We start from the raw sequence: 21,303 nt of genomic DNA, 5'->3' as shown, positions 1-21,303 counted from the left end.
CTTTCGAATGATGAAATGAACTTCATATAATCTTATTAAATTATATTTGTACCTGTCCGCGTAATTTCAGCCCGATCACCAATATGCATAAAACAATGCAAAGATTCGCAAATTTTTTGCAAATTGCGAAAATCTGAAAACTTGCAAATTTGAATTTCTTCGTTTCTTTAAATTCAACAAACTTTAACAGTTTAACTGTTAGAAAATATATTTTTCTTATTGCAAAAAATTTGCAAAAATTTGCAAAAACTGAACTTCGCAATTTTTCATGAAAATAACTTAAATAACCAAGGCTAGCCTATTTTTACGTATTTTTCGAAATTATTTGCGGTATTTCTTTTGGTAAGTTGCAAAAACTTACAATGTGTGCAATTTTTTAATTCAATATTATTATGTAGAATTTGTTTGCAATGTTTGCATGTTTAATTGTTTAACAAATTATCTTTCCCTTTATTCGCTCATATCTGCATATATGACAATTTTTAAGTTTCTCTAAAATGCGAAATTTAAAAAATGTAAACTTTAATTGTTACAAATTTTTGCAAATTTTTTGCAATAAGAAAAATATATTTTATAACAGTTAAACTGATAAGTTTGTTGAATTTAAAGAAAGAAAGAAATTTAAATTTGCGAAAGTTTTCAGATTTTCGCAATTTGCAAAAAATTTGCCAATCTTTGCATTGTTTTATGCATATTTGTGATCGGGCTGAAATTACGCGGACAGGTACAAATATAATTTAATAAGATTATATGAAGTTCATTTCATCATTCGAAAGGCTGGTGGCTATGTTAAAACCATTGGGCAAATGGCAGGTTTTGGTTCAGCTCTCGCCAAATATTTGGCGAAAACGCGATTTTGCACCGCATGTTCTATGACAAAGATTTAGTTTCACTAAATTATCTGTCGATTAAAGCCATTCCGAAGGAAATCGAAAGGTGACAGTACTTAAGGTTCCCTTGTGAGATACACGGCGTCAACATGCTTTCATTTTTATTAGAATCTCATTGGGTGACATAAATACCTCCATAATTTCCTCCTGTAGTACAATACATAAAATTGGACAAATAAGGAATAACAAAAAGTGTTCGGATTTAGGTTTCGTGAAAAGAGTCCTCAGACTCTTGATGATCCAAATCGGCACTATCGTGGCTGCTGCTACGCTTGTTAGGTGCTGCAGAGTCTGGGTTCTGTTTATCCAGATAGACTTTGATGCATTGTTGTCCTTCACGAAGCAGAGTCACATTTCCCTTGTTTCCACATTTCAGAGCGTAGTCTTCAGCTTTTTCAAAGTGGTCAAGAGCTTTCTCAAATGAGCGAGTTTTGGCTGTGGGCAAAACGAGAGAAAATTGAGATGGCAGGAGTTAGATTATACGCATATGTAGATAGGAGATACATTGAGGCAAATTGGGACATACTGTCGCACTGCCCTAACAAAATACAAGCGTTCATCGCCCAAATGTCGTCGTTGATTTTAACCGCTTCTTCCAAGGACTGGTGTGCATATATTTTTGCAAGGTCCAACTTATTAGTTTCTAATAAGTAAAAAATAAAACAACAAAAAAATCGAGAAAGAACATGTGTTAAATCATATTATAAGATGTTTAACCATAATAGCATCGCCCAATCTCATGGTATAGATAAGCCCTTTCGACCGGCCTGTCCAAAGGGAAACATTGACTTGAACTTGACACGACATATTTAGTTATAAGTTAATAAATAATAAATACGTTTTAGCAATGGCAAGCCGGCTGTCCCAAACTTCGGCTGCTTCTGCATATGAGCCCTTCAGGGCAAAGCTACACAACAATATATCTGTACAAGATGAATTAAGTATACGTTAAAGAATCAACCAACTAACCTTCTCCCCAAGAAATCCAATGCTCGAGACTTAATTTCAGGCATTTTGCTACGTGAATAACACATATTTTAGGATTGAAAAATTTTTAATTTCCTGTCCTTTATAATTCTTACTGTTGAACGGCCACATTGAACTCCTCTTGAAATGTTGCCACTGCTGCGTCTGTAGAAACAAGTAGAACAGAATCGGAACAGCACTTTTAATATCCAGTACTTACCAAAGTTTTTGAGTTTCAAGAGTGCGAGTCCTTTGAAATGCAAAATTTGCGTGGTAAACTCTGGCTTTCGGGGGAGAAGTCGAAGACTTATTTCCTTGATTTGTCTCAAAGCTCGCTCGCATTCAAGTTGACAATCTTGAGCTCGGCCAATTTGTAAAGCTACGCATACATAATATTTCACGTGGACAAATGAAAGTGAACTCAAATACAAATAATAAAACGAAATATAACACCGTGCTCGATTTGCGTCAAATTTTTCAAAACAGCTCCTTGAGCAGCGTCCATTCTGTATTAAAAATAATAAATTAAACACAACACAGCATACATTTTTTTCAGAGTTGAGGATTGCATACTTGATTTTACGACAAGCTTCCATCCTTTCTAGCTCTTGTTTTTCGTATTGTATAACCATCTAAATAACATATAACACATAACATGGAGTATGTATGATTCTTGCTCAAACTAATACTAATATGTATGTAGTTGTAAAAAAACTGCATAAGCGTATCTAAGCACTTAAATGGACATCAAAGCAATGAGATAAAAACAAAATATTTACATCATTGTTGAAATTTAGGCCAACTTTACGAGAGTACATTGGATTTTGCATACGCCAAAATTGTTCTCTGATTTCAAGATATTTGAGGGCTTCTTTTGCCGAAGTTCTTAACGAATCTGAGCCACTCTGATGGTTTCCCTCAATATCTATTTTTGTGTGGGATTGAATTAGTGTGGAAAGGCCATACCAGCTACAACACCGTCAAATGCATTAATAAGTACCTGGCCGTTTCAAAAATTTGGTCAGATAATCCTTGTCTTGTTGCAAGACGCCAAGAACTTCTCGATCCACCCAGCGAGCTCTGGCCTTTGAGGTTACGTTCTTTTTAATACCCTTCTTTCTCAGCTCAATCTCACTCGCTCTGTCCAATACGCAGCAGTGCCCAGCGTTGCCTATGCACGCCATTCACGACCAACAGATTTTAAAGCGAGTTTAAACTTATTATTATTATTTTCGTGCTTGACCTTTCTCCGTGTTGTTAATTTCATCAATTTGGGGGAGAATCACTTCGAGATCTTCAATCTGTGTGGCTTGTCTCTCTGCGTTGTTGTGGGTTGTGCAAACTTTAGTGCTTGAGTCAAGTCTCAATGACGTAATTTTAATTAAAACTCTTTGTACCTCCAATGGCTCGCCGGATGGCTTCTTGACACTTGTTAATCCCAACTCGGAACTCCTCCTTGTCTCTACGAGCACGAAATCCCCGGTGGTACGAAATGGCTGCTTGCTCGAACTGTCCCAAATTGAACAACGCTTCGGCATACTAGAAAACAAATGATAACAACTAAATTATGACAAATATTTTTATTAAATGCGATAAAGACAAAACCTGCGCTACATTCTTCACTCTACTTATTATTGTGATAACATACCTGGTACAGGCCTTGAATATACGTGTCGTCCGACTCAAATGAAGCTTGAGCATCTTTAAAAAATGAAATGTATTACTGTATTAGTAGTGATCATCACCAAAATGTGAAAAGTCCTTTATGATCAGAAATTAGGGAACGTTCATAAAATACGTAACGCAGCGGAGGGGAAGGGAAGTGTCGGACTGTTGCGTTACAGGTCAACTAGCGCCACATATTAAAAATGGGGTGTAACCAGTTAACAGGGGGGAGGGAAGAGTAAAAAATCGCCAAGTTTGTGCTACGTATTTTATGAACATTCCCTTAGCGTTTGTGTTAGGATAAGGTATTTAATATCATATCATTATCGTCCCTCTGACACATTTTTTCGTCACACATCCACCTCAAAAAGAGGTATAAAATAAGGGACGCATACCTTTCAAAGCCGCCTGGGCGTCCCCCAGTTTCAAATGACATTGACTTCTCCAAACGAGAGCAGCTTTACTCGTTGATTGTAGTTCCAATGCCTAATGTTGTGACATTTAGCTTGGTACTATAGGTGAAAAGATTTAAAATATGGATATTGTTTTACCCGATCAAAACAGAAGAGTGCCTTTCTAAAATGTCCAGCTCGGTAGTGCATGCCACCCTCGTCCATAAAAGTGGTGAAAGTAGATTTTGGAATTGGACATTCTGAATACTTTAACTCTTGTTTCGCCATGATTTAATAAAAGGTATACGAAACAGGAAGGATGAAATTACAAAATCTGTGGATTGAATAAAAAATTTGCTCTGCTATTGCATATTGCACTAAAAAGATTTCCCCCAAATAGGTTTTCTAGATGCTTCTATAAGGCCATATTGTTCTTAGCAACGCCAAACAAATCAAGCCAATTGTTCCTAATTTAACGCAATTGAACGTGGACAAGTCGTCACTTGCTGTCATTGCCGTGTGCGCTATATCTTTGCACAATGAGCGATAATTTTATGTGGCGATGCTTAAAATTTCAAGATAAGAATTCGAATAATCTATTTCATATGCTATATCAAATAACAAAAGTAAAAAATGAGCAATTATTTTTTGGGCCGTATATAGTTACAAAATTAACTAATAATGGTCTTAATAGGGAAATGGAAAATATATACATGACGAAAGTACATTTTTCAAGTTAATAAAAAAACACTTATTAACCCAACACGTTTTATTATTTTAAATAGTTATATATATTTGACATTTTCATAAAGTACGAGTAGAACAAATGTCAATGATTCCTAGGTAGAGAGTATAAATATGCAGGCGAAAAACATTGATTACAGATGCATAATTAATTATATTGTCGATTAATAACACGCGAATAAGCAGTTTGGCAATAAAATAGAATCCCATCACGTATTTATAAGGCTATATGATTCACGGTACACCTTCTTCAGGTGGGTAAGTCTTGGCATGGTTTCCTACATAAAGCAATAAAACAGTACCTTAATACACCTTCATACATTTTCTACGATCTAAATATTACTGGAATGAAATACATACGTACATGGAACAAAGGAACGATAATTCCCCCAGACTTATCTGGTGAGTTAAGTATCAACGCTAAATATGTGACGACTCGTTGCTGAAATAATAGAAGTTAGTACGGATTAATAATTTGCAATCGAGTTATAGGCTAGCAGGCTAGTTATTTTACTTATGCATACCCTTCTTATCGTCTCATTGATCACAAACGCCTTAATCTTGGACTTTGGGAAAAATCTCGTGGACGTTGCTAATCCAAAAACATTAAACTGTTTGACTTGCACCCCGGTGGATAGGATAAATATGACGGATTCTAAGAGAAACATTACATATACATATAACTTAGCATCTATATTTTCAAACATTGAATAATGATAATATTAGTTTCTGTTACCCTTAATGACATATCGGTTGAGTGACAAGAGGGTTGCGAAAATGACCAGAACGGATAAAGTGAACATGACCCAAGGGTTTTCCGTAATAAAATGCATAATGTCCACTTGCGACATGGGAACGATGACGGCTGCAAATAGGGCGATGACGAAGCTGAGCACAAGTCCACATTTGGGCTTTGCAACGATAAACTCTTTCACAGATGGCGAAATTCGTTCTTGGAAGAGGAGTTGCGACATCACGGCGGAAGACAGTGGGGTTCGTATTGATGATAACCATGAATAAAGGCCTCGAAAATAAAGGAAACGCCAGAACACATTTGTGGAGACACCAGTAGTCGACAGAAAAACAGTCATCCTCTCGTGATCGTTGAGGTCTGCTTATTTTGGAATACGAAACCTCGTGTTCTTTCTTTATGCGAGTACGTCATTATCAAAGGATAATCATTTTTAGTGATTTAAAGAATAGTCAAACCGGAAAAATGTCTTGTGTCTGTTCCGTTCGCGGCTACGCGAGTATGCAACTATTGGAGTAGTTGCAACTATTGAGATATTGGGGTGTACAACGTGTACCACTTTCATAGTTTGTATAGTTTGTAATAATGAAACTTGCCATTTATCGAGTTATTAATATCATCAAACCAACCATTTAAGAAAAGCATAATGATAATGACTTTATTTGACAGTTAAACACTTAATATAATGACTGATTAATTAATTTAGTTTAATCATGAACTCATGAATACTCAGGATGCATAAAGCATAGCCACGCATTAAAACAAATACTTTATTTCGCCCATTTATCGAGATTTGAAAAGTGGCAGGATAGTAATAGTAGCACAGAAAGATTGTGGATACTAGACACCGTTCCTGTTTCTCAAAAAGGTGAAAGGCCATGATTTTTTAAGCTCACTTTTCACCTCCCACAGTGATTTTTCTCCTAGGTGTGGCTTTATTTTTTGATTGATATTTAGCAAGGACAAAAATCAGTGGGAGTTGAAAATAAGCTTTAAAAAGCATGTCCCTTGAGAAACAGGGTCCACCCACAGTCTTTCTGTGCTACTATCCTGTCAATTTTCAAATTTTTATCTCGAAAAAGTGCGAAATAGAGCATTCTTTAAGTTTGTGCCCACCATGTACATAAATACTTTATAAATAAAGTATAAACCGAAAAACAGTTAAATGGCTTTAACTTGCATTATTATTAAGTTGACAATCGTAATTTGTAAAACAAGCGAATGGATTCTTCAAACAAGTCTTCTTATGAATTGGAACGAATGCGCACGGTTTAAGACCCATTGTTTCAAAAGCTTTCGCTTCCATCACGTTTCCTATAAGACAGAAAAATATAGTATGCTCAGTTATATTTTTGTCTTCATAATTAAAGCGAAAAAATAAAAGTATTTAATTATTAGATATTTACCTGAGCATAGGATGATCTTCCCATTCGCAGCAACAATCTTTTTTACCGTGATTGCAACCTTCTCTAAACATTCCTCACTTAAAAATGGGGGATCCACTATGACGACTTTGTAGGCCTGTAGGCACTCCTCAGGAACATTTTCAGGGTCCTTGTAGTCATAAAAGATGAAGTAGGATCCGAAGGCGTCGAAACGTTTGTCAAATTCGAATAGGTCAACTGTCCTCCCAACAACTACACAATTAGTTTCAAATCTCATAGTCAAACACAAAAACACAAAAAGCGAAAACGAAATAAAAAGCTAAGATTAAAGTAAAAAGCAACAAACCAATTTATAAGTATGATAAGTACTACGGAACATATACTCATGCTAAATGTTACAGATGCTATTCATGCTCAAATGAAACCTAATTTTTACTACATATATACTACGCTATTATATTTTAATAAATGGTGCATTATTAAATTAAAAAGGTAAATTAGATGTCGAACAAATTAAAACAAATTCGTCTTAAAATTTATCAAAATCTCACCGTTCTCCGAAACCTGACACGCTCTGAATATTGAGGGACAGCTAACGCAGGCAACCCTTCCATTAGGACCAGCTTGAGCAAGGACCTCTTCCGCTAATTTTCTTGACGTTGTCTCTTCATACCAAAATTGACTCAATTGCTGTAAAATAAATATTTCCATTTTAAATTATGACATATTCTACATAATTTATTGATGACGTTAATTAAATACCCAATCTTCCGGAAAGAACTTGCCCAAATCTGTTTTGAAAAGGACTGAGTTGTCGTTTCCGTTTTTCTTCGCCTCCTCCAAGGCTTCTTGAATCACACGCTGATCATCATAAAAGTCATGAAGGGCTGCAAGAGCGTGAGCTGATAATTGTGGAACATCGTCGTCTTCGTCGTCCAACACGTCTGTGTTAGGTTTCTTTGGTGTAGAAAGTTGTTCATTTGCGTCCGTGGTGGACATTTGTATTACGGGGACAACCGATGGTGTTTGTCGCAGCCAAATACAATTTTTTGAGCACTATCCTTCGTGGTAAAAGGTAAAATGCAAACCAATTTAGAGATTCTTTGGATTGACTATGTATGCGGCGTTTAATATTACTCACTCCCGCAATCCAAAATCTCGAGGATCTTCTTACATGCTTTTCATGTACAAGCCAAGCATTGTCCAAGTCATGAGTTATTTTCCATGGCTTTCACCAGAATGAAAAGAATGATCGTAGCTTTTAAATACTTCTGAGATGAGAGTGGATGAAATATGAGCCTATTATAATCTTTCCTAATAAATGTTTTTAGACTGGATCACACTGTAATTGTAAAGTAGAAAGGAACAATGGAGAGTAAGACATCGCCACCAGGTTCGACAGCGACCTAGCTAAAATTATTATAATCTAACATAAGATGCAATGCCAATTCCTTCGTTAGATACAATTTGCTGCGTATATTATTAATTGGTTTGATTATCATGTGAGGTTTAGAACAACCGAAACCTTCGTCTGCAGAGAGAGAGGACGACAATGTCCAGAGAGTGGCGACCCCACCATCCGCAAATGCAGGTGGACTCAGCTGCACTCGGTGCTTCAAATCCGTCACCCCCATGACTGACACCTACCCCACGACCAAAACTCACGTTCTTGCTGTTATATTATTCTTCCTTGGGTATGCAAAAGTAAAAGTACACCTTTTCCTTACATAGTAAGAAACGTGTCTTTTCTTTTCAGACTGCCCTTCTTGGTCTGCTTGCCATACATGTTCGACCTGTTTGGAACAAAAATCAGACGGTGTCCCAACTGCGGATGTATCATTCCTAATCCTTAATTCTTGAATGTGCTCAAAGTAGAGTTAGAAAAAGCCATACAGTCATCGATCGATATTATCCACAAATCCACATGAATAAATTATAGCCTTCTTTTTTGGTTTTATCTACATTACTTAAATACATACATATGTATGTATGTACATGCCAAACCCATTTTGTGATGATAATGCGGTGTGTTTACGATATATCTGATATGGTTTGAAAACAAAGCTATTAAAATATTTGCGTATTTTTTTTAGGAAAAAAGCCATACTACTTGCATGCGTGGGTTTCTAATTGTATGCAATTTACCAATTTCACGTAGTAGTACAGAAATAATCAAAACAAAGAATTGGAAGTGAGACACTTCAACGGCAAACCGCAGGCACACACGCCCGTTTGTTTGGCATATCGGTTGCCGGGAGAAAGCACTTGGCCAAGCTCAGCACCTGTCCTCCGCCACTCCACTTTCACCACCACCAACACCAATAATTTGATGCCATTCATGGATATGTATGTTTTTACTGTGTTGAAACCAACCCACCCCACTGCTCAATTCCCTTCCCCTTAATTACAATAATACATCTCCTCCTTATATTGAAATACTTACTTATTGAACGAACTACCATCCACTACTGATGGAATGCTTGGCCAAATTTACAATAGCGTGTACCGAGGTAGATAGCTGCACCTCTCACTTTCTGCGTCTGGACACATAATCCTGATACGCCAAAAGACCAGCATTTCTCACTTGGTCAATTACTAATAAATTCCGAGTCATCAAGATTTCAGCGTCACTTTCACCATACATACACTTACTACGAATATATAGCTGATATTATTATTGGTTTTTGACATAATGTCGAACGTGGACGAGAGTGATGGAGATAATTGGATTTTCGACAGCTTGGTAAACTTCTTGCATGGAAATATTTGGAAAATGCCAGTACTTGGATTTGTGGAAGAGAAATCTGTGGGTGAGTTAAATTAATGTGCAATTTCTTTTGTACAAATAATAGATATAAATATATGCGTGTCAAAATAAGCATGCCTGTAAATTTATATTTATACATATTTCAGTGTTTGATCCGGATAGTTATGTCAACCTTTCGGATGAGAAGGAAGAAGAGTTTAGAAAAATCCATGAAGCCTACAAATCTCTTGTTGACTTTATGCTGTCCAGCTTTATGGATGATTTGCAGGTAACACCGGAACAAGTTGAGGAAGCATGTCAACAACGAGAGAAACAAAGCACTGTTGCAGATTCCCACATTACTAAGGTATCTTTGAATACTCGATTTTTAAGTTGGGACTTGAAGGAATATAATGTGAAACGAAATTTTGTAAAATGCACTTACTCATATATGTCTGAAGGTTGCTTTGGAACAACTGCAAGCGGCCGAGGACTTTAATATCTTCCGGAGAATTATGACCCGTAAGAACATTGACCTGCAACTGCAGTCACTGGAATTGCTCGTGTCCAAGTATGGCGTCCTTTCACCATCCCTCCGATCGGAAGGGTATGACCCAGGCGACACCACTGGAGAAGACGACTTTCTCCAAGTTGTGATCAGGTAGTTATGCTTCCATATATGTATTTATATGCTTAAAATAAACCAAGTAAACGCATATATACATTGCATAAATACATTATTCCATGCTCACGAAATCCTTTTCGTCCTGCGGGGAAGAACTATTAAACACAATCTACATATTGCAAATTTATCTGCACATAGATCAAGCATTCTTACAAGAAAATAAGTGAAATTAATTTTAATCTTATTCGTAAAAATGGTGGGATTCAGGTATTGTGGTGAATGTGGATTATTTGATGAACCCAACAACGACACTCACGCCAAAAGTACTTCCCTTCCTCCTGTCATAAGCTGCACCCTGCACAACCAACCTCTCACCTCCTCCTCCAGTGGAGTTAACGACAAAGAATACAGCTTTTCAAAACCTCTGCATGGTGATGATGACGTTGTTCAAATAGCGGCTGGAGACCAGAATCGACCAGAAAAGAGCACACAATCTCACACCCCACAGCCTCGACATGATATTTCTACATCCGTAAATTCACAAACTCCTACACAACTGGAGAAAGTGAACCAAGTAGAACCACTTCCCATTATGCACACCACACCCACCACCACCACCGCTACTTGCCAAAATGCAAAAAATGATTCCAGGTAAAATGATGATCGAAAATGCGATTTTTGTTGTAGATATTTCGTAGACACCAATAAACACTTAAATCAGTGATGCACGCTTGAGGATTAGACTTAAATATAAAATATAGGTTTTAGAGCAATAATAGAATCTTGGGAATGTTTTAGTATAGTTGTATTTGAAAATGTTTGAAATGAATGATAACTATTTTGTTTATGAAAAGTCAGCTAATTCAGCAAGATTTGGCGGATACTGGAGGTCCTGTGACAACTGCAGATATGGGAATAGAATCAATCCAGCCTGCAAGACTGCATCATGAATTCACGTCCTCAGTCCAGCCCACGCCATCACGACCATTGCCGGCTAAACAAGGACTCCAAGGGATTAACAAGGGTCGAAAGAAGGACACAAAAAAATCAGTCAAATTTGATGAGACCACGGTGGCCGAAATTGCTACGGTGGCTCCAGAGCAACATCGAATGTTGACGTCTGTACGGAAAGCCCTGGAGGATGTGGATTTAGAGAATGACCTGGAGACTGGAGCAATGGTAATGGATCTCCATTTAGATAATACGTATTTACTGTTCGTTACTACCTCAGCTGAAGTCTTGACATTGATCGTATTGATTAGAATCTCGACATGACTGGGTCAGAAGAGGACATTGAGAAGCGGAGAATATACCTTCGAGCACAAAGGGATAAATTGGTGGCGTTGAAAAAAAGAGAACGTGAACGCCAACTGGAAGAAGCAGCAGGACAGCAGTCACGACCAAAGTCAGCCAGAGCAGCACAAATGGCAATGTATATGCAGAACTTTACTTACATCATGATAATTATTGCGTGCTTGTGCTCTAAATATTTAAATTGTATGCCATTCAATAGGAGATCATCCCCTTCAGCGACGACGGGTGAGAAATCACTTGCTGCTAGGAGAGCATTAGCCGCAGTTCTAAAACAGGAACTGCTGGACAAATAATTTACGCAAATTTAATGAGTAACCACCGCTGTCTATGTACCATGCTTATCTATGCATACAAACTATTAATACTAGTAATACTATTGTTGCTTTTTTCGAGATATCAATTATTGCAGAGATAATCAAAATGCGGATCTGTTTTTAGATTTTTTTTTGCATTTGAGTAATTTTATTTTGGTTTTTTGGTTGTTGTAATAAATCTGTACCAATAAATAAACAATTTAAATTATAACTAGACTGTCATTCAATGGTAAAATAAACCTTTCGCATTGTTGTCACAATAACTTTTTGCTGGAAAATTGTTCCTCCACAACCATACACAATAGCAGTAGTACATTGAATTCAATCTATCCATTGGCTGTATATATATACAAGTGTATATATATTAGGACTTTTATCAATAGAGTCGTTTTATACTCGTACATATTCCCTCTTTATTATCGAAGTATCAGAGTGTTGTGTGTATCGTAATATAATGTCACAAATTCGAATGGGAAGATACCCAATAACGATTGGCATCGTGTATAAAGTTATGAAACATTTGTAAATTTAGACCTTCCAAGAAGGACATCGCTAATATACTTAGGATTTAGGATTAGTACAACAAAGTAGAAGAAAAAATGAGGCAAAACTAATTACCCGCACATTACATTACACAGAGTACAACAAACGTGACATGCATGCAACTAATTGTAACCCTCTCTCCTGATTGCTACCACTTTCGTATGACCTTTCGACTTGCATAAGATTTGCGTGGTCTGCGCTCATTTCATTTATGTTCGTACAACTACGGTAGCCCAATATTAAGTATTTATGTACAATATGCTGTTCTCATCCACCCTAGAGGATGAAGACATTAATTTATATAACATTCATCTCATTTTGACACATCCATCACCCTGATATAAATGCTACCGCTATATAATTAGAAGTTGAGATTTTATGAAAACTCGCTGCTACAATTGAGAATACATAATATACAATTGTTTTGCTATATTGTCAATATAAAACTGCTACTAGTTCAAGTTTTAGTACATTATTACATAGTTCTTTACATAAACATAATACCGTTTGGCGTCCACCCACTCACATATCCAGGGCACTTTTAAACAAAACTACACAGCCAAAGTCAACGTTCTCCGCAAACAAAAAGGTAATAAGTGACAACAAAAGATATTTATTATTTACACTTTTAAAAGTTGTGTGGTTACATTAACTTGTAATTTATTCTGAGAATCATGCTTTTGAAAAGTTATGAATATGCGCCAATAGCAAAAGTGTACTGAAAATAAGTCATGACTCGATTTTTTCCAGATATTTATCCGCTCCCTCAAAACCAACAAACAACTGCGTGCAAAACAAGATAGCAAGGTTAATATATATTATTTGGTCGAGACCGTGGTAATTTACTTGATAATTAAAATCTTGGAGAAGAGATACAATTTGGATACGCAAATAAATTAACGTGATGAATAAATTTTTCAAACTTTTCATGATTTAACAGAAACATATATGTAATACCGACATTCCGAATAATTCCGAATTTACACATATATACATATGTGCATATACGTTTAAAGCAGGTTCATTGAGTAGAGTCAATGAAATATTTCGAACGAATTAAGCACTAAATATACGGGAAAGCCCACTACTGATTTGTACGATTGCACCAACTTATTGACAGTAAAAAATATAACCTTCTCGCCACATTGATAACAAAATTTTGAAATTATATGCATTCACAACAACAAATAACGATACCTGCGATGTGTCTCCTCGAAGTAACTTAACTATTCTATAATTCTTTACATTACAAAAACATTCATTACGTTAGGCGAGGTCGTTTTGCTACAGGTTCCAGTTTTTCATGATCTTCTTCAGCAGGCGTTGGCGATTCATCGTGTTCTTCAGTTTCTTCTTCATCCGAGTCTCCTTCATAATCCACAAGACCGATCTGTAAAATATAATTAAATTCCTTAGTAGGAACATTTATAATTGAAAACCAAACACCTCTTTCAACAACACCAACCTGCGTGACAGACTCTTGCAGGGTTGCAAAGATTTGTTGAAATACAGACTAGAATAAATAATTAGCAATTCAGTTGATCATGTATAACATATAATAATCGGGAGAGGGAAAATACAAAATGACAGTACCATATTTTATGTAAAATGCTTTAGTTTCCAAAATACCAGTTAGGCTTTAAACAGGATAAATAAATAAAGTCTCACCTTTTTCGCAAGGCCTGGTTTCGTGTCACTACTCGTGGATGTCAGAGATGTGGAAAGGGGCATCGCGTTAGGCGAGGTGCTGTTGGGTGACGATACTGTTATTGGTGATGACCTTGGGCTGAGCGAATTTCCAATGTTCCTCATTCCAGATCCAAGAGAATCTACCTTCTTGTCTAAAAGTTTTCCTGTAATAAAAATTATACCATACACATTACTTCCAAAAGTTTCACAGGATATACATGAGGATGATTCTCACCGATTGATTCTAATTGAGAGTCTGCGTCAGCTTTGGTTCGTCCAAGTACTTCTGGCGAATTACTTGCAGGAACAACGCCGTCTCCATCTTCCATATCGTCATCGTCGTTGAACCACATTTCCTCCTCTTCTTCCAACTGGCGAGGATCTCTCCGATACCTGTTATTACGAAGAAGGGCAGGAACGCTGTCAATACCTCCAACTCTTTCTTTTGATCTATCTTGATTTTGCTCGTATCTTAATTTCAGAGCCCTAAATGTTTGAACATAATTTATTTGATCCAGTAGTTGGCTGTAATTTTCAACAATGTGAGAAACCAGCAACTTGATATCCTCCTATTACAAAATATATAACATTAGTTTATTCATCTCCTAGACCTGAAATGTATGTATGTTTCAGAATTATTATTTATTACCATTACCGCTCTGATAAACTCGAACATTTCGACAATGGCGGAATCTAAGAGGTTGTACCGGCCTTTATTTCTAATCAAAGCATCAATTACTGGCTTGAAGAGGTTTCCCTTGATGATATAGCGATTATACAAGTCATCCTTTAGAGACAAAACTTTTCGTAAAAGTCTGAGGGCTCCCAAAACCAAAAATGTGTGCTTTGAGCTCATCAAAACCAAAACTTTCCGGACCAAATCTTTGTTGATGATGTAGCTTTTAATGTGATAGCTATGATGTTCAACACAAAAGCTTAAAAGTTCTAACAACAACCACATGAGCTGGGCGTTTTGTATATCTTCTTTATCTGGTTTCTCCCCAATTGTGTTGGTCATCAACGGTTCTGCAAATATTGAAAGGGAAAACATAATTATTAGTAAAATATTGGCGGTTAGTATGCATGAAGTACACTTGATTCTAACATAATTTTTCTTTAAAAAAATTACGATTCTCAGATCTCATAACTATGGCCCATTGAACGCAACTACTATTTCATCCAAGTCAACTAAACAGCAACACGTTGCAATAGTTTCATACTTGTTTGAAACAGTCCCTTCTTGGCCGTGTGTGTTAGTCATCATCGAAAGACAAGCACATCTCCTTTCAAGAGGTCTAAATCTACATTTATTTTTACTTACCAATGAGTAAATTCATAGACTGCTTGTAAAATAAGTTCAAAAAGTCTGCAATAAAAAAATAATCGGTATTAAATTGGGTATTATATCAATTGTTACAAATTGAGTGCATATTGCACTTCCAACCAAAGCAAAAGTAGTAATACGAAGCATTCAATCTTACCGGCCTTTTCGGATTTATTTAGCGCTGGAAATAAACAGAAAGATAAAAAGTTAGATTTACGTTCTGCATTGATATAATTAAGGATTCACACATTTGTAATATAAAGCGCAGGACCATCTGCTCTTGTTCATACCTGCCATCATATTTTCAGGATCTATAAGCAATCTCAACACCCCGCTCAACTGTACTGCACCCCCTAATTCTGGGTCTTTGTCGTTGATTAATTCTTCAATGATGACATTAAGTAGTAGCTGATCCTATGTTATTGTAGGAATGAAACACAATATTATTACATACGGCGACAATACGTAGTTACTTTTTATTGCTACTTGCATTAATATTTAGCTATGACTTACATCATCAGCGTCCGCCGCTTGGTGCAAACAATATTCTCGAACGATGGTAGGGGAAAATTCTACCACTGCATTCAAGACGTCTATACAAGCAGCTTTCGCAGCAGAATTATGTAGCGGTAAGGCCAATTCTAATGCCGGAAGAACTCCTTGATTTGTGAGAGTCTATGTATTAAAGAAAACACAGAAATTAAATACTCATCCTCCAGTAAATGAAGTCATTTTTAATTAAAATAATAATAACGATCTTCAGCTCTCATAATCAATAGGCCCATTGAGGGCAACACATGTTTCAAAAAAAGTCTCTTGTATTGCAACCATTCACAACAGGGTCATTCCTCTTTGGATCGAGGTCTACTACATGCAAAAATGTCACAATACAGTCGTCCTTTTTTGAAACATTTCCCCCTAAGCTAGTGTATTTGTCATCATCAGAAAGAAGTTTTACAAAAATGAAATAAAATACAATGATTTTCAAACGAACCTTGTAGAATGATTCGCGAGCTTTGGTTGAAGTTGGTTGTAAATGTTTGAGCATAAAAATAAAATAGAAAAAATAATTATCATTTGAATTATCCACTATGATTTGATTGCTTTGTTGATATTCTTGTCTGCACTCTTGGATTTTTAGCACAAACGTGTCAGAGTAGAGTTGACATGCTCAAACACGTGTTTTTGCTCAACTGTTTTATTCATTCGAGTTTTAAGCAAGATTTATCCCAAATTATAATCAGTGTCAATTATTTAATTAATTGTTTTAACTTTAAAAAACGTCATGTCCCTACGAAAAAGAGGTTATCAGGAGAGTGAGACCAGATCAAACAGCGACGGGGACACTTATTATGACGTGAATTTGAGTGACGACGTTGATCAAGATGAGGAACCAGGAAAGACTAAAAAAGTGAGTTGTATGGTGTTATATTTTCTGGTTATTAATCTAATTATGAATTACCAACTTTAGGAACGGAGGGCATTTAATTCAGAGTACAATGACGCAATCAGAGTCTGGCTCGGTGAAAACTACAAGAATAAGAAGGGGATCGAGATAGAAAAATCTGACATTCTTGCAAACTATTTGGAGGAGGCTAAGAAACGAGGTTGGATATTAAAAAATGCTACAACTATTGGAAGACTTGTGGGTGAAGTATTTGGAAAACTTAAAACAAGGGAAGTAATGAGGAACAAGGTCAAGTCATATTATTATGTGGACCTCGCGCTCAAGAATGATGACGAAGAGGAAATCGAAGATGATGATGTTGTTGACCATAGTAAGTAGTTGTTTTACGCAAATTTTAGATTTAAAATTAGTATAGAAAGCAAAACATTGAAGTATGTGGATTTTTATATGTTTAGATACATGTCATGGAATAAATTTTATGGTCCAGCCTGGCACCAAAATATTTGTAAACGAGAACAACAGATTGTTGTACAAGACGTACACTGGAGCGCCCAGTAAGTATATCAATTGCATAAATCTGTGTGTTACATTTTTCATTTTTTTAATTATATTATAGAGAAAGCGTTTCGAATAACTTTGAATTTGACACGTGATCAAAAAAACAAAAAATGGGATGGAACGTTTGTTTATGGTGTGTCCAGTGAGCAGAATGTATTGTCAACAGCATACACGGTATTGTGTAACGTCATAAAGAAGTTAAAAAATCCTAAGTTGGAAATGAAGACAGGGTGTTCGTATAGGTGAGTTGATTAAAGAAAAAAAACATTAAGAATTTACTCATGAATGTTTTTTACTGTCCACTAATGTTGTTCATTATCAGATGGTGGATCAAAAAACTGAACAAGTTTTTCCGTTGGAGTGAAACTGTTCACACGGATCTTGTGGTCGACTCATACCAACTTGCAAAGTACCTCACTTGGTACTTGAGAGGATTAAAAGGATGGAAAGGCATCGGGACAACAAAACCTTTGGAATCCGACAAAATGTTTGACATGTTCAAACAAGAACTCATCGCATCGCTCGAGGCAGCGAAATTAAAATTCGCAAAAATAGATGACAGTTGTGCCCAAGATTTGCACGTGAGATAAATTCAATTGTATAATAAAATATTCATCATCTCAGAAACTTTTGGTTTTTAAAATTATTAAATTCAGATTTGTCCACACGGTCAGTGTATGAAGACGTTTACCATTCCGCATAAATATAGGCGTCATGTGAAAGAGTGTTCAGAGATAGGGAAACCGGGGTTTGAAGAGGATGCTGAAGAGGTTTATTTGTTTTAAATTTTAATTGGGTCCACATTCATTAATTTGTTTTTTCTTTAGTATGACGATGATGAAAATTTATTGGATGACGACGACACTCAAGAGTTACCAGAAGTCAAAGCTGAAGAGGAAAATATGGTTAAGTATTTACTTTAAATGCTTATTTTTGACATAGTTTAAATCATGATTTTGTATGCTAGCAGCCTTCAGATGACCTTTCTGTTGTACTACGTATTGTACGAGGACTCGATTTGGCTAGATTGGAAGTTGCTGGAGATGTGATAAGACGACGTATAGATGAACTTCGACGTAACGACATTATATAAACATTGTACCTTGAGGTTGTAAATTCTGGGCGAAGGCACACAGCTCTTTTAAGAACAGAATGAGATCTCTTCTTTTGTCATCAGGGGTGGATTCATCAGTGAGGCCCGTGAACAAGTCTTTCAGTACCTTTTCATCTTCCTGTTAAGCAATAAGAGGTTATGGATTATTAATAAAGCATTTTTATAATGCGGCTTTTGTTTGTTGGATAGTTTTCATTCAAATTGAAAGTGAGGCTGACGTACTTGTATTAAGGTAACTATTTCTACTTTGTTGAAAAATATAAATGATGACAAAGTTGAAAGCATATTTTCTTCAAATGCATTCGGGGCTGGAATAAAAAAAATATTATTAGAATACTTGGATCATGGAGAACTCTGGCATCATCACAAAGTGCGTTATCCTCCCACACTAATGTTATTTCACAGAGGACTTTTAATAGGTGCAACTCATATATAACTTTTGCAATAATACATTTCTAAGCATGTAACTACTAACCTGGTAGAACCGCATCGTGGATATATCTACAAAGAAATACCAGTTAGCCTAATATAAACATTTATGTTCAATATAAATAACTTACTGCACTCGGTAGGTTTGATGAATTTTGGAAACAAGCTCAGCATTTCCAATGGAAATAACTTGACGGAAGTTTGCAATTCTTTTGAGATATTCTCGATGTTTTTTAGGACACGGGTGATTAGGTTCGTATTCCAGACACCCAACGACATCGAATATTAACTCCTCTGTAAAGTTTTACATCAATTACAAATCCAAAACTTATTAAATTTTTGTATATGTGACCTTACCTGCGAAGAGAATTTCAAAAATGGCATTTTTATTGAGTAGAAATATATTTCTAAAAATATGGTATAGTTGTTGAAGAGCATTGGTGTCGTTATTTTGTTCCGCCAAACGAAAACTTTCAAGAACTTTTTTGAGAAATCCTTCTTGTTCCAACGCCAGTGACAGCTTTTCCCTCCTCAAAGGCACTGCTAAACGAAACAAAAAAATGAATATGTTAGATTGGAACATATCATCATTAGTATTGAATAGTTACACATGTTTTATTTATTTAAATAAAGTAAGCGGGCCAACCTAAACAACTGATAATAAGGTCGTGAAGTTCTTCGAGACGAGATATATCTGGAGTGGGTAGCTCGATTGGAGGAGCCGGATCTGACACATCTTCAAATCTTTCATCTTCCGATTCTTCTACAACGTCCTATATATCAAACCATCGACAAGTTAAATATCGCTTAGAATTATAACAGACAAGTTGTATCATTGTGTAAATACCTGAGTAATATCAACTGACGGATCCTTCCCTTGCACTTGACAGATTTTTTCCCAGATTTCGTCACACCCAGCTTTTTCTTGAAAACTTAATGCCAAGTCGAAATTGTCACCTTCAGACCACACAATTAATGTATCCTAAAGAAAACAAATATTAATTATCCCATGCTAGAATTTTAGTTTTAAAAAATTTCAATAATTAATTTAGTACTTGTTGTTTTTGATACGCTGTATCCGGTTGGATTTTGGATTCCAGAAGCAAGGAGCCTGAAAGAGCAGCTAGATTTGTGAATTACGCACCATACTATTAAGGTAAACCGTTCAACAGAATTCAATATCAAATCATGAATCCTCACCATCCGATTCGGCTCTGACTAGTAAGGACATTCCTTTGAGGCGATCAACATAGGAAGAGGACACATGCCCCTATTTAAAATAGTTATAGTTTAGATTTCGATTGGCTATTGTGAATTGCACATCATTAAATTTAATAAATATAAAAGCTAAACTCACAGTCCCTCTGTCGTCCCATTGTCTCTCCGCATTAAGGGCGTAAAGTTTGACTCGGCGTCGTGTATTATCTGTCACAACAGTGTCAGACACTTACATTGAAAATAGAATTAAGTTCTTTAATTGAACAAATAAGACAATAAAGAAGAATGCACTACCTGTTACACTACTGCTCAAAGTAGTATCCGTCATATCGGATTTTTCAGGTGGAATCACCTCCTCCTCACCCACTTCACTCACGTTCCCTGCCGTTACGTCGTCGTTGCTGGATTAGACTAGATTCAGGAACCTGTTGTAATACATATAATACGTTATCAGACGATTCATTTTCAATCATTTCAATTGTAACGTTACTATCAGTGAAGCCTTTAAATATAAATATTTAGGCCAATGTCAAATTGTCAAGATTTTTACAATGTTGATGCTAGACAATAACAACTCTATAAATAAAAGCCAAGCTACTCACATTAAAACCCAATGATATTGCCGCTCAATGATTCAGAATACGTTTCTCCTTCATCAACCGGAAGTGATCTAGTGTTGGTTGGTTAATTGTCTTGACACTCAATTTGACTTCATTCACTGTTATTTTATTTTGAGAATTGTGTTGTGAAGTGAACTTGTAAATCTTTTTCCAACACCGTTCTTTTCTCCCCTTTCTCTTCGCTTTCCCGACGCCCACGCTCACGATACACCCAGTTCAAGACACCGATTCGACTCGTTTTTAACGCTACAATTTATTAAATTTAAATGAGTGCTTTATAAATTAGTTTTTACTGGATGGAGGGCCTCGCATATCTCTCTGCTGTTTAAATTTACATCACCCACCACCACCACCATATAATTCATTCCAAGCCACAAACCAACCAACCAACCAAAATCTTTTGAACTGAGTGTGAGCGTAAAAATCCACTATCAACAGCCGTGGGCACTTCATCAATTTCTTTCCTGAACCAATTTTGCTTCATTTCAAAATATTTTGAACCTTGACAGACTGCATTGCATTTATCTTTTGATAAGCATACTATTTGCGGAAGACTAATTAAGAACATTGTTGTGGAAGTGTGACATGATATGTGGATACAAGCGGCT

At 36.2% G+C, this 21,303-nt stretch overlaps 6 protein-coding genes across 14 annotated transcripts; 2 read left to right on the top strand and 4 right to left on the bottom strand.

Annotated features, from left to right (window-relative positions):
* Positions 1-993: 993 nt before the first annotated feature.
* Positions 994-4,251, bottom strand: LOC110843508 (tetratricopeptide repeat protein 25). The gene is made up of 16 exons (XM_035848397.1): positions 4,073-4,251; positions 3,917-4,007; positions 3,505-3,557; positions 3,254-3,395; positions 3,100-3,174; positions 2,857-3,027; positions 2,636-2,781; positions 2,430-2,488; positions 2,310-2,362; positions 2,077-2,235; positions 1,973-2,021; positions 1,860-1,907; positions 1,729-1,797; positions 1,608-1,657; positions 1,417-1,533; positions 994-1,325 (listed from the first exon to the last, which is right to left on the bottom strand). The coding sequence occupies exons 1-16, from the start codon at positions 4,199-4,201 to the stop codon at positions 1,093-1,095; spliced, it is 1,644 nt and encodes a 547-aa protein (XP_035704290.1). The 5' UTR covers positions 4,202-4,251; the 3' UTR covers positions 994-1,092.
* Positions 4,252-4,653: 402 nt separating this feature from the next.
* LOC110844389 (phosphatidylinositol N-acetylglucosaminyltransferase subunit H) lies at positions 4,654-5,903 on the bottom strand. Its single transcript, XM_022090576.2, has 4 exons — positions 5,394-5,903; positions 5,182-5,312; positions 5,022-5,099; positions 4,654-4,935 (listed from the first exon to the last, which is right to left on the bottom strand). Exons 1-4 carry the CDS (start codon positions 5,746-5,748, stop codon positions 4,867-4,869), a joined length of 633 nt encoding a protein of 210 aa, XP_021946268.1. The 5' UTR covers positions 5,749-5,903; the 3' UTR covers positions 4,654-4,866.
* A 136-nt stretch (positions 5,904-6,039) lies between these two features.
* LOC110843961 (EEF1A lysine methyltransferase 1) lies at positions 6,040-8,049 on the bottom strand. Of its 2 annotated transcripts, none has more exons than XM_022090031.2 (4): positions 7,556-8,049; positions 7,345-7,483; positions 6,815-7,030; positions 6,040-6,722 (listed from the first exon to the last, which is right to left on the bottom strand). In XM_022090031.2, exons 1-4 carry the CDS (start codon positions 7,790-7,792, stop codon positions 6,580-6,582), a joined length of 735 nt encoding a protein of 244 aa, XP_021945723.1. In that variant the 5' UTR covers positions 7,793-8,049; the 3' UTR covers positions 6,040-6,579. The 2 variants fall into 2 exon arrangements, with proteins under 2 accessions (XP_021945723.1, XP_021945722.1); XM_022090030.2 differs by having other exon boundaries at positions 6,815-7,045; positions 7,556-7,955.
* A 28-nt stretch (positions 8,050-8,077) lies between these two features.
* LOC118434289 lies at positions 8,078-9,053 on the top strand. Its single transcript, XM_035847385.1, has 3 exons — positions 8,078-8,186; positions 8,307-8,487; positions 8,550-9,053. The coding sequence occupies exons 1-3, from the start codon at positions 8,162-8,164 to the stop codon at positions 8,644-8,646; spliced, it is 303 nt and encodes a 100-aa protein (XP_035703278.1). The 5' UTR covers positions 8,078-8,161; the 3' UTR covers positions 8,647-9,053.
* A 222-nt stretch (positions 9,054-9,275) lies between these two features.
* On the top strand, positions 9,276-12,075 carry LOC110843506 (cilia- and flagella-associated protein 36). Of its 2 annotated transcripts, XM_022089472.2 has the most exons (7): positions 9,276-9,603; positions 9,707-9,906; positions 10,001-10,200; positions 10,432-10,815; positions 11,019-11,343; positions 11,427-11,596; positions 11,678-12,075. In XM_022089472.2, the coding sequence occupies exons 1-7, from the start codon at positions 9,486-9,488 to the stop codon at positions 11,769-11,771; spliced, it is 1,491 nt and encodes a 496-aa protein (XP_021945164.1). In that variant the 5' UTR covers positions 9,276-9,485; the 3' UTR covers positions 11,772-12,075. The 2 variants fall into 2 exon arrangements, with proteins under 2 accessions (XP_021945164.1, XP_035703273.1); XM_035847380.1 differs by lacking the exon at positions 10,432-10,815 and having other exon boundaries at positions 9,287-9,603.
* On the bottom strand, positions 11,939-21,068 carry LOC110844440 (serine/threonine-protein phosphatase 4 regulatory subunit 3A). Of its 7 annotated transcripts, none has more exons than XM_022090642.2 (22): positions 20,678-21,061; positions 20,370-20,500; positions 20,215-20,303; positions 20,058-20,127; positions 19,913-19,980; positions 19,705-19,839; positions 19,504-19,630; positions 19,215-19,400; positions 18,989-19,151; positions 18,904-18,929; positions 18,651-18,736; positions 18,417-18,546; positions 16,343-16,362; positions 15,862-16,023; positions 15,639-15,762; positions 15,506-15,529; positions 15,346-15,390; positions 14,680-15,050; positions 14,260-14,593; positions 14,004-14,188; positions 13,801-13,848; positions 11,939-13,725 (listed from the first exon to the last, which is right to left on the bottom strand). In XM_022090642.2, exons 2-22 carry the CDS (start codon positions 20,401-20,403, stop codon positions 13,597-13,599), a joined length of 2,556 nt encoding a protein of 851 aa, XP_021946334.1. In that variant the 5' UTR covers positions 20,404-20,500; positions 20,678-21,061; the 3' UTR covers positions 11,939-13,596. The 7 variants fall into 7 exon arrangements, with proteins under 7 accessions (XP_021946334.1, XP_021946336.1, XP_021946332.1 ...); XM_022090644.2 differs by having other exon boundaries at positions 19,913-19,968; XM_022090640.2 differs by having other exon boundaries at positions 12,151-13,725; positions 14,674-15,050; positions 20,678-21,063.
* Between the last annotated feature and the right edge of the window lie 235 nt (positions 21,069-21,303).

Source organism: Folsomia candida, unplaced genomic scaffold, assembly GCF_002217175.1.
Source record: "Folsomia candida strain VU population unplaced genomic scaffold, ASM221717v1 Fcan01_Sc002, whole genome shotgun sequence".
NCBI lineage: Eukaryota > Metazoa > Arthropoda > Collembola > Entomobryomorpha > Isotomidae > Folsomia > Folsomia candida.
This window is presented reverse-complemented; position numbering and strand designations above follow the sequence as displayed.

Excerpts from the sequence above, each read along its gene's own strand:
- LOC110843506 (XM_022089472.2), top strand. The coding sequence starts at position 9,486 with ATGTCGAACGTGGACGAGAGTGATGGAGATAATTGGATTTTCGACAGC. Across the intron at positions 9,604-9,706 it reads TGTGGAAGAGAAATCTGTGG|TGTTTGATCCGGATAGTTAT; the intron begins GTGAGTTAAATT and ends TACATATTTCAG. Across the intron at positions 9,907-10,000 it reads CAGATTCCCACATTACTAAG|GTTGCTTTGGAACAACTGCA; the intron begins GTATCTTTGAAT and ends ATATGTCTGAAG.
- LOC118434289 (XM_035847385.1), top strand. The coding sequence starts at position 8,162 with ATGGAGAGTAAGACATCGCCACCAG. Across the intron at positions 8,187-8,306 it reads GAGTAAGACATCGCCACCAG|AACAACCGAAACCTTCGTCT; the intron begins GTTCGACAGCGA and ends TGTGAGGTTTAG. Across the intron at positions 8,488-8,549 it reads GTTATATTATTCTTCCTTGG|ACTGCCCTTCTTGGTCTGCT; the intron begins GTATGCAAAAGT and ends TTTTCTTTTCAG.
- LOC110843961 (XM_022090030.2), bottom strand. The coding sequence starts at position 7,792 with ATGTCCACCACGGACGCAAATGAACAACTTTCTACACCAAAGAAACCT. Across the intron at positions 7,046-7,344 it reads GTGTCAGGTTTCGGAGAACG|TTGTTGGGAGGACAGTTGAC; the intron begins GTGAGATTTTGA and ends CTAATTGTGTAG. Across the intron at positions 6,723-6,814 it reads GAAGATCATCCTATGCTCAG|GAAACGTGATGGAAGCGAAA; the intron begins GTAAATATCTAA and ends TCTGTCTTATAG.
- LOC110844440 (XM_022090640.2), bottom strand. The coding sequence starts at position 20,403 with ATGACGGATACTACTTTGAGCAGTAGTGTAACAG. Across the intron at positions 18,930-18,988 it reads CATCAAACCTACCGAGTGCA|ATATATCCACGATGCGGTTC; the intron begins GTAAGTTATTTA and ends ATTTCTTTGTAG. Across the intron at positions 15,763-15,861 it reads AAGCGGCGGACGCTGATGAT|GATCAGCTACTACTTAATGT; the intron begins GTAAGTCATAGC and ends ACAATAACATAG.
- LOC110844389 (XM_022090576.2), bottom strand. The coding sequence starts at position 5,748 with ATGACTGTTTTTCTGTCGACTACTGGTGTCTCCACAAATGTGTTCTGG. Across the intron at positions 5,313-5,393 it reads CAACCGATATGTCATTAAGG|AATCCGTCATATTTATCCTA; the intron begins GTAACAGAAACT and ends TGTTTCTCTTAG. Across the intron at positions 5,100-5,181 it reads TCAATGAGACGATAAGAAGG|CAACGAGTCGTCACATATTT; the intron begins GTATGCATAAGT and ends CTATTATTTCAG.
- LOC110843508 (XM_035848397.1), bottom strand. The coding sequence starts at position 4,201 with ATGGCGAAACAAGAGTTAAAGTATTCAGAATGTCCAATTCCAAAATCT. Across the intron at positions 2,022-2,076 it reads CTTGAAACTCAAAAACTTTG|ACGCAGCAGTGGCAACATTT; the intron begins GTAAGTACTGGA and ends TTGTTTCTACAG. Across the intron at positions 1,658-1,728 it reads CGGCTTGCCATTGCTAAAAC|GCCGGTCGAAAGGGCTTATC; the intron begins GTATTTATTATT and ends CCCTTTGGACAG.